At 46.6% G+C, this 10,217-nt stretch overlaps 1 protein-coding gene and 1 long non-coding RNA gene across 4 annotated transcripts in view; one reads left to right on the plus strand and one right to left on the minus strand.

The window, feature by feature from the left end:
* Positions 1-2,127, minus strand: part of LOC129192471 (uncharacterized) — an 8,714-nt gene extending 6,587 nt beyond the window's left edge. Inside the window, exons 1-3 of one of the 2 annotated variants that reach the window (XR_008573425.1) lie at positions 1,436-2,127; positions 1,027-1,313; positions 801-950 (exon numbers count right to left, since the gene is read on the minus strand). This is a non-coding gene — a long non-coding RNA (uncharacterized LOC129192471). Of the gene's footprint in view, positions 1-800; positions 1,314-1,435 lie in introns of both variants that reach the window. The other variant, XR_008573424.1, reaches the window with a different exon arrangement.
* cnih1 (cornichon family AMPA receptor auxiliary protein 1) overlaps positions 1,410-10,217 on the plus strand; it is a 16,826-nt gene continuing 8,018 nt past the window's right edge. For both annotated transcript variants that reach the window (XM_054796551.1, XM_054796553.1), the window contains exons 1-2: positions 1,410-1,576; positions 9,940-10,008. In XM_054796551.1, the coding sequence (XP_054652526.1) occupies positions 1,496-1,576; positions 9,940-10,008 (150 nt within the window). In that variant the 5' untranslated portion in view covers positions 1,410-1,495. The remainder of the gene's footprint in view (positions 1,577-9,939; positions 10,009-10,217) is intronic.

Genomic DNA, 10,217 nt, shown 5'->3' on the forward strand with positions numbered 1-10,217 from the left:
AGTCAACAACTGGTGAGAAATACCTGATTTTTTTTTTGTCAAATGACAATCGAACACGCACAATTTTTTTTGCGCAATCGTGTGTTACCGGCATGTCTGTACAGGGTGACGCCCACATTGACTAAAACATTATTATTATTATTATTAAAACATGACTCAAAAGGTTTTTCTCGCTGCTGATTTCCTTCCCGGGCAGAGTAGTCGATCAGATATGATTGATTTCCCTTTATCAGTTAGCGACTGTCTGCCACATTTACACTCCTTTTGAAAGAGCATTCATGAATAATCATAAAAGGTGATTGGGCCTCTTCTTATTGCTTTTTCCCCCACTTTGTTATGCTTTTTAATAATAACAATGTAGTAATGCTGTAATAGTCGTACTGTCCTGCTGTTTTCTTTTCCTTTTCAATGACCACAACAACAAAAACATTTGAAACCTGTATCATAAGGCCACATGACGACTGTGAAACTTGAGATACTGTATTTGTATTTTCCATACTTTATATTATAAAAAGTTATTGTCTCCTGTTGTCCAAATAAAAGCGTCAAAGACCTTCGTACCCTGTGAGTCAGTTCTGTGCATTGGACAGGTGGTAACTACACTAACAGAAAGCTATTTGAATGTAATTATCAGAATTCATTTTATATTATTTTTTGTATTATGCAGGAAACTCGATCAGTCAGCTGCTCAGTTTCACAAACAGTACAAGAAAAAAATGATATGTACAAAAAATGTGACTCCCATATGTTCATTTATTTTTGGTGGTCCGCCACATAAATTGCTCAAACACATAACGCACCTGGTCTGCCTGAGAAGAAGACGGCGCAGGAGGAATCGGTGTTGCCAACTCTATTTAGCAAGTAATCTGCTGAGCCCTCTAGCTTCTTGACGAGTTGCGGGTGTTGCTGTGAGCCTCTCCCCCATCTACAAGCTCTCTCAGGCGCCTTGCCTTGTTTGCGAAATGTAAAAAAAAAAAAAAAACGACAAAAAGTAGCAACAGAATATAACATTCATTTTTTACTCACTTTTTGTTGATGAATCAGGGCCAATTATGTGAATTTGTCTAAAATGTGATTAACAATAAGGGACCTCTAATATAAACTCTGTAGCTCTAATAGATGCCTGGTAGTCTCTGCAGTTGAATAAACAGCCCAGCTACTAGGAAAGGAAATATGGAGGCAAAGTCATATTTAACAACAAGCAACAAGTGCAGTCACATAGGTAGGATTTACTTAGCTGTTGTTCAGCAGTATTTGAAGCCGTATTCTTTTGAACGGCAGATGGTTCGCTCCAAACAAAAAGTCCAGCGTGTCTGAGAAGGAACAACACATTGTAGTGATTAAAGAAGTCCACAAGATGGCGGTAAGACAACACACGAGGGGGGGTGACACGGGTGTGCTAAATCGGAGAAGAAGACACATTTCAGGGGCTAACCTCAAATCCGTCATCATCCAGCAAAGCAGACCCGGTGGAGGAGGAGGAAGAAGAAAAAAAATGGCGTTCACATTCGCGGCCTTTTGTTACATGCTGGCGTTACTGCTCACGGCGGCGCTCATCTTCTTCGCCATCTGGCATGTAAGTGCACTCACGGTGGACATAATCAGGAAGTTAAATGTAGGAAGTTAGCTTCGGCCTCCCGCTGCTCCAAAGTCGCAGAGCGGGAGGGAGTGACAGGCCATGTTTGACGGCAACACACCTGCGGTAACGTAACTTAAAGTGTGTGGAATGTTCGAGTGACGTCCGCTTAGAACTTTGCCAGGCGCCTGTTTAGCGTACTGCAATAAGTCAGTCGGCTAAAGGCTTGACATTGACCACTTAAATGCCAACTTGTTCGCTCTCGGCTTTCTCTTCGCTCCCACGCTGCGGTGTTCAGCGACGATTGTCAGTTTGGATCGCTGCCAAGTCAAAGTTGTGGCTGTCAAACGCTAAGGCGATTTGCTAGTTAGTTAGCTAATAAGCTAGCAGGCTTAGCCGAAGCATACCGCTTTATGGAGCACGTGAAGTCTCGCGAGATGTCACGAGGTTAACAGGCTGCGGGTGTAAACACTGTCAATTCTACACTGCTAAAAAAAAAACTAGTGGAACACTTCGAAAACACATCAGATTTATACTGGGGGGAAAATGATATTTAATATATTTCCTGATAATAAGTCGGTGATGTATTAGTAACAAAATGATGCCATCATTTGATAGAAATGAAAATGATCACCCTATAGAGGGGGGAAATCAAAGACACCCCAAAAATGAAAGAGAAAAAATGATGCAGCAGACTGGTCCATTTTTCCAAAATGTCATTGTAGCAACTCAAAATGATTGTCAGTAGTTTGTGTGGCCCCCACGTGCTTGCACGCATGCCTGAAAACATCGGGGCATGCTCCTAATGAGACTACGGATGGTGTCCTGGGGGATCTCCTCCCAGATCTGGACCAGGGCATCACTGAGCTCCTGGACAGTCTGAGGAGCAACCTAGCGGCACCAGATGGACCTAAACATAATGTCCCAGAGGTGTTCTATTGGGTTTAGGTCAGGTGAACGTGGGGGCCAGTCAATGGTATCAATTCCTTCATCCTCCAGGAACTGCCTGCAAACTCTAGACCAGGGGTCACCAACGTTTTCTCTTGTGAGAGCTACTTTTACAAAATGAATATCGCCAAGAGCTACTCATTTTTGTAACATTTATTTTCAGAGCTTATTTTAAACCCAAACAAAGCAAATATGCTTGTTTTACCAGAACATTAACAACATGCCGGTGTCCACAACTCACATTTTGTATTTCAGAATGCATTTTTTTTCTACTGTTCTTTCATTATTAACTGAAAACCTGAATGAAAAGCAGGCTTGCGGGCACCTCATGTGGTCGTGGGGGCTACCTGGTGCCTGCGGGCACCACGTTGGTGACCCCTGCTCTAGCCACATGAGGTTGGGCATTGTCGTGGACCAGGAGGAACCCAGGTCCCACTGCACCAGCGTAGGTTCTGACAATGGGTCCAAGGATTTCATCCCGATACCTAATAGCAGTCAGGGTGCCATTATCTAACCTGTAGAGGTCTGTGCGTCCTTCCAGGGATATGCCTCCCCAGACCATCACTGACCCACCACCAAACCGGTCATGCTGAATGATGCTGCAGGCAGCATAACGTTCTCCACGGCATCGCCAGACCCTCTCACGTCTGTCACATGTGCTCAGGTTGAACTTGCCCCTCATCAGTGAAGAGCACAGGGCACCAGTGGTGTAGTTGCCAATTCTGGTGGTGTATGGCAAATGCCAATCGAGCTATATGGTGCTGGGCAGTGAGCACAGGGCCCACTACAGGACGTCGGGCCCTCAGGCCACCCTCATGGAGCCTGTTTCTGATTGTTTGGTCAGAAACATTCACACCAGTGGCCTGCTGGAGGTCATTTTGTAGGGCTCTGGCAGTGCTCATCCTGTTCCTCCTTGCACAAAGGAGCCGATACCAATCCTGCTGAGGGTTGAAGGACCTTCTACGGCCCTGTCCAGCTCTCCTGGAGTAACTACCTGTCTCCTGGAATCTCCTCCATGCGTCCAGGTACCGCAGTGATGCCCTGGTCCAGATCTGGGAGGAGATCCCCCAGGACACCATCCGTAGTCTCATTAGGAGCATGCCCCGACGTTGTCAGGCATGCGTACAAGCACGTGGGGGCCACACAAACTACTGAGAATCATTTTGAGTTGCTACAATGACATTTTGGAAAAATGGGCCAGTCTGCTGCATAATTTTTTCACTTTCATTTTTGGGGTGTCTTTGATTTCCCCCCTCTATAGGGTGATCATTTTCATTTCTATCAAATGATGTGGCATCATTTTGTTACTAACACATCACCCACTTATTATCAGGAAAGATATTCAACATCATTTTTCCCCCAGTTTAGATCTGATGTGTTTCCGAAGTGTTCCTCTAATTTTTTTTGAGCAGTGTATATTAACACAAGCTCTCAAGTGCAAAGTTAATATGCTGATTATTTTTCATTATTGCATCATTTAGGAACATAAATCAACAAATAACAGAGGTGTATGCTGGAGTCCATAACCTAATGCTACTGTATGCCATAAATATTTATATCAACAATAATTACATTGTTTTACCTGCCGTTATATTGGATGAGCACACCCCTCACACGCCACAGAACAGAAGAGTCCAAATTGCTGCACAGGGCACATGTTTTTTATTGGGCCACTGCATATTTTAAAAATACATGCACTACTAATGACATATTACAGTAATTAGCTTTGTCATCTAACACAAAGCAGACACGTGGATGTTTTTCCTCCGATAACATGGCACATATTGGCCTGCAGTACATTGGATTGCTTTTACGTACAGGTTCCAAGCAACACAAGATGAGATGTAGATTTTCTGTGCGAGCACACGGAAATAACTGTTAGTGGACAGTAGACTTGATGGAGGTTGTGGGAAGAATTGAAAATTTACAGGACGCATCCTTAGTAGTGTTCCTCTGGGTCATAGGGTGTTTCGGCCTTTTACACTATACACCCTCACCAGAGGCGGCCAGCTGTAGGGCGATCAGTCCTCAGCTTGCGTCCCAAGTCCAATTAGCCATGAGAATCACCTTGGACATCTCATTGGACTATACATGGCAGGGGCGTCCTGTTCCCTGAGTCAAGCCTAAGCCGACCGCATACCTCCTGTCAAACTCCTTGGCCCAACTGGGGTCGTTCCTCTTCAGCCAGAGCCACTGGCTGCTTCTTTCTGCGGCCTCCGATGCAGCTTTGACAGCTGCACGCTGGTTCTTGCCTTTAACTCCCAAGTCCCTCAGCAGTTTTGTGGTGGATGTTCCCACAAACCCTCTGCACCCAACCTCCACTGGGCGGACTTCCGTGTTCCAGCCACGATGCCTTGCGTCGGCGGCTAAGTCGACATACCGCAGATGCTTCCGCTCAAAAGCCTCCTCCATAGAATCCTCCCAGGGTGCGGTAAGTTCGATTATGTACACCTTTTTTATGGAGGGAGACCAGAGCACCAGGTCAGGCCTCAAGGTGGTGGTGGCAATCTCTGAGGGGAACACCAGCTGTTTGCCAATGTCTGCTATCATCTTCCAGTCACGTGCAAGCGACAGCTGGCTTCTCTCTGATGGAGTTGAGTTGCTTCTAGTAGCTGTAGCCCCTTCACGGACAAAGGTCCGTGGTGTTGTTGGAGTGTTAGACGTTGGCAGTGCTAGGGCGTTGGTGCTGGCTCGTTTTTCCTCCAGTGTAGCAGCAAGGCTCTTTAGGACTTGGTTATGGCGCCAAGTGTATCGTCAGCCTTGAGCAAGGCTGGTTTTACACCCCGTGAGTATATGCCGGAGGGAGGCTGGTGTGGAGCACAGGACGCACCCGGGATCTTCCCCAAACCACCGGTGGCGATTAGTTGGTGTTGGGAGGACGTCATATGTGGCCCTGATGGCAAAGCTCAGCCCCCTTGCTTCCATGGCCCACACATCCTTCCAACTCAACCTCCTCCTTTCAACACTCTCCCACCGTGCCCACAGTCCCTGTTTGCCAAGGGCGACTGCCTTGGCCCATCTTGCCATCTCCTCCTGACGTCGCACTTCCTTCACCACCATCTTCCTCCGCACTGGAGCAGTGGCATTCCTCCAGGCTGGGCAGCTAGTTTTTAGGCCAAGGCCTCCCCCTTCCTTGCTGAACGTTCCCTATGATATCAGCCTTTTAACACTCTCCCACCGTGCCGACAGTCCCTGTTTGCCAAGGGCGACTGCCTTGGCCCATCTTGCCATCTCCTCCTGACGTCGCACTTCCTTTACCACCATCTTCCTCCGCACTGGAGCAGTGGCATTCCTCCAGGCTGGGCGGCTAGTTTTTAGGCCAAGGCCTCCCCTTCCTTGCTGAACGTTCCCTATGATATCAGCATGTCTAAGAGCTGCTGTTGCCTCCTCCACTGCTCTTGCAGGTCTCCACTTGCGCCCAGTAGCCAAAGTCGATGCGTTTTCTCCGATCACTGGGTCTTTGGATTCGTTCAAGGTCATCTGCAGGCGTGTTTTGGCACACTTGAACTCCTCTGTAAGGCTCGCGAGGGGTAGTTTGAGCACACTGTCTCCGTAGAGGCCTATGGTGGTGAGGCAACGCGGGACTCCAAGCCACTTCTTGATGTGGACAGTGGTTTGCCTCTCTAGCTTCTCTACCGTTGAGATGGGCACCTCATAGACTGCCAGGGGCCACAACACCCAGGGTAGCAGACCAAACTGGAAACACCAGGCCTTTAGCTTCCCAGGTAGTTAGGTTTTGTCAATTGCCTGTAGGCCTGCTTTGATGTCATTACGCAGTTGCTTCACCTGGTCTTTGTCTTTCAGGCTAGCATCATAGAGCCTTCCAAGGCTTTTAACTGGCTGCTAAGATATGGTGGGGATTGGGTCATCACCGATGAAGAACTGCAAGTCAGTAAGCGCTCCCTTCACCACTGAGATGCTGCGTGACTTAGATGGTTTGATCTTCATGCGGGCCCAGCTGATGTTCTCAAGTTTTCTGAGTAACCTTCTGGTGCATGGGACGGTGGTAGTCAGGGTGGTGATGTCATCCATGTAGGCTGAGGGGAGGGAGGCGCCGGCCAGAGTCGAGTCTTTGTCTTCCGACAACCTACTTAGAGGCTTGGACGATGACCTCCATCGCCAAGGTGAAAGCCAAGGGGGAGACTGTGCATCCGGCCATGATGCCTACTTCAAGGCACTGCCAAGAGGTGGTAAATTCAGGCGTAGTGAAGCAAAATTGCAAGTCCTGAAAGTAGGCTTTGATTAGGGTTGTAATGGTGTCCGGGATGTTAAAGAACTCGAAGGAAGTCCAGAGGAGTTCATGGGGCACAGAGCCAAAGGCATTTGCAAGATCCAGGAAGATCACGTGGAGATCCCTTTTCTCCAACTTTGCCATTTGGATCTGGTGCCAGATCATGCTGGCATGTTCTAGGCACCCAGAGAAGCCCGATATTCCTGCCCTTTGCACAGATGTGTCCACGTACCCATGTGGACATTAAGCTCCACATTAAGCAAGGCAATGGGGCGGAACTGGCTGATGTTTGATGCGTCCTTCTCCTTTGGGATAAGGATCCCGCCTGCCCTACGCCACGCTTTTGGTATGGTCCTCTTCTTCCATATCGTCCTCATGAGGCTCCAGAGAAACCTGCAGACATCTGGTGCGTTCTTGTATACTTTGTATGGGACACCGTTTGGCCCAGGAGCTGATGCTGTTCGCACACGGTGGACGATCTTCTCCACTTCTTTCCACGTTGGAGGACCGATGTCAAACTGATGCTCTGGGGGGTCGATTGGTGGCATGTCTGGAGGGATGGTCATGCATTCGTAGCGCTTTGGATCAGAGTGCGTTTATCTCAGGTGCTCCTCCAGGTCACTCTTTGTTGTTTTTAAAACTCCACTTTTCTCCTTGGTGAAAAGAGTCTTCAGGAACTTGAAGGGATCTTCATAGAACCGAGTTCTTGTTTGTTCTTTATTCCTCCTTCGTTTCCGTGAAATTCTCTGCTCTACGGAGGGATGCCAGACGTGTCTTAATGTCAGCTTGGAGGGTGCTTATGCCCTCCTTTTCCACTTCCGAGGCCTTCTTCCAAAGCCTTCTGAGCTGTCTACTTTCTTGAACAAGGCATTTCATTTTCTGTTGTCTTCTGGAGACTGGTGGAGTGGGAGTCTGTTTAGCACCTTTCGACTGTAGGACCCCAAAGCGTTCTGCTCCATATTGATAGATGATGTTTCCCATCTTCTCCAACTTCTTCTCCACTGTGCCTCATAGTTGATGGAGGGCCAGAGACAGGTCATTGTTCACTGTTTTCCACAGCTTTTTCTCCGCAGCACCGGGCCACTTCACTCGCAGTCTGTAGCTTGGGAGGCTCCGCTCAACTGCAGGTCGGGGAGTTTGGGTGGGTTCCTCTGCTGATGTTTGTTCCACCGCTAGGTCTGTGCTTGAACTTGCCTCTTCCATGACGAGGGTGCTGATGCCTTACAAGCTATGGTTTTCGTCCAGTTGGTAAGCTTCATTCAACTGATTTGACTCCTTCCGCAGGAAGTAGTCAATGCGAGGCCCCTGTCTCTCTTCCGTCAAGCACTTTTTCCTTCCCTGGTTAATCCTTAGACCCCGGAAAGATGTTATTTTCCTCCATCCGCAACTACATATCCGCAGTTTGTGGTCTGCTGCTGTGGCAGGGCTTGTGTTGGTTGCTGTGGTGTTCACTTGCGTTGTGCTGTCTTTACTCGTAGTCGCTTCTGGTCCAGTCGTTACCATTTTGTCAGCCAATGAGTCTTTTTCCGCCCCCGCTCTCGCAGACTCTCTTTGTTTACAAAATGAAAGTGGCCCCTGTGCTTCCCTGTGCAATTTTTATGTATTCTGCCCTCGCCGGAAAAAGTCTGGGCACCCCTGTCCTGTCTTCATCCTACCCTTCCCTTGTCATATTTACATGGCTGCATGTCATTTGTGCATCTACACGGTGAAACGTTTACAATTCTTAATTACTCCCATCTTTATTCCGTGTGCAAATGTAAGATATACTATTAGAACACCACCAACAGCTAGCATACTGTATGTTAACAACAGTGGTTTCAAAGAACTGATTGTGGCAAAAAAAATTGTCTTTATTTGGCGAGATTCTGAATTAAACTTCACAAAATGGTCATTTTGGTCAATAAAATGGCTGCCACTCACAGTTGTTGATACACATACATGTCTGTGGAGCGCACCGTGTTTTCCGAACTATAAGTCACACTTCTTTCATTGTTTGGCTGGTCCTACAACTTCTAGTCAGGTGAGACTTGGATATCAAAATGTTACATGGTGCCTGGGCGGTGGTTATTTTTTGTAGTTGCCACAGTAATTCATTTAGTTGAGCTTGTGACGCAGTTAGTCACACAAATTGACTGATACAGAACACAACGGACGCTTTTTGTTCCAGAATAAACATTGTTATTGTTTAAAATACCATTTGCACATTTTATGATTCTGTCGTCTGTTTTTTTCTGTTGTTGTATATTAGCTTGGCTGTATTGTAAATCACCCCCCACCCAACGTGTCGAGCTCAAAGGACAAAACGTGTATCGCTTGAAGGAAAAGTCACGTGACTGATATAGTTGCTGTTTCGCCTGCCTGTGAGGCGCCAAAGTGTGTTTAGGAAGCGAGTCTGACTTCATTCATCGGGTTGCAACGTCTCGGCAATAAGAACAAATCTTTTGAAGCCCAATTCTTCCATTTGAATCCAGTGTGACATGGAGACTGAAATAAAAGATTTTGGCTGAGTGGGACAATTTTGATCTTATATCGCCATGTAAGCCACTTGGTTTTATTTTCTTTATTTCGTCCCGTTCCTCTGAAACAGTTCATCTCCTCTTGAGCTGACAGAATTCATCTGCATTTCAGTGACTCTTAGTTGAAAATATTAGTTTTATTTTCTGCAGCTTAAATGTCCCAATTGTTCTACTGAATTGTCCTACTAAAGAAAAGCACCTCATTGATACACACAGGTACAGTATATAAACATTTTATTACTTCCTCAGAAGTACTTGGTATTCATTTCATTTAATACTTGAATTCAATTTACACTACTTAACATATGCCAGACACATTTAGTGAATTTGCACAAAAGTATTGGTATCGTATTGGTATCGCCGAGACCAGCCTGAATTTTACCCTGTATCTAATCGAAAACTAAATCAGTGGTATCGCACATGACTAGCACGAGTGACCTTGGTGTGTGTAAAGCAGGAAGAGGCGCGATACAGTGATAGTGTATTCCAACGCTGGCGCCCCCAAGGCGGCTGGAGGAATCTGCTGCATACAGTCCCTTGAATTTTGGATGATTGTGGAGACTTGGTTTCTATAATGAAAGGTGATGGTTATGGGATGTAACTTTTGAAATGTGTTTGCTTGAGCAATGAGTAGTTACTCTTACATTGTGCTCATGTTCTCTCTGCAGATAATTGCGTTTGACGAGCTGAAGACGGACTACAAGAATCCCATAGATCAGTGTAACACCTTAAATCCGGTGAGTTCCCTCGCCGACGCCTCTGTCCCGCCATCCTTGCCTTGATGAGCGCATGCAGAAATGCTCTGGTGGATTTGAATGACTACAGAAGATCTTCTCGTCTGCCTTTTTTCCAGTCGTTTCTTCTGCACTGTTGTACCAAATAACCTGTTTTATTATGCATTCAACTTGTTTCCGCTGTCTAAACTCTAACACTGTTCTTTTGTCCC

This window comes from Dunckerocampus dactyliophorus, chromosome 13, assembly GCF_027744805.1.
Source record: "Dunckerocampus dactyliophorus isolate RoL2022-P2 chromosome 13, RoL_Ddac_1.1, whole genome shotgun sequence".
Taxonomy (NCBI): Eukaryota; Metazoa; Chordata; class Actinopteri; order Syngnathiformes; family Syngnathidae; genus Dunckerocampus; species Dunckerocampus dactyliophorus.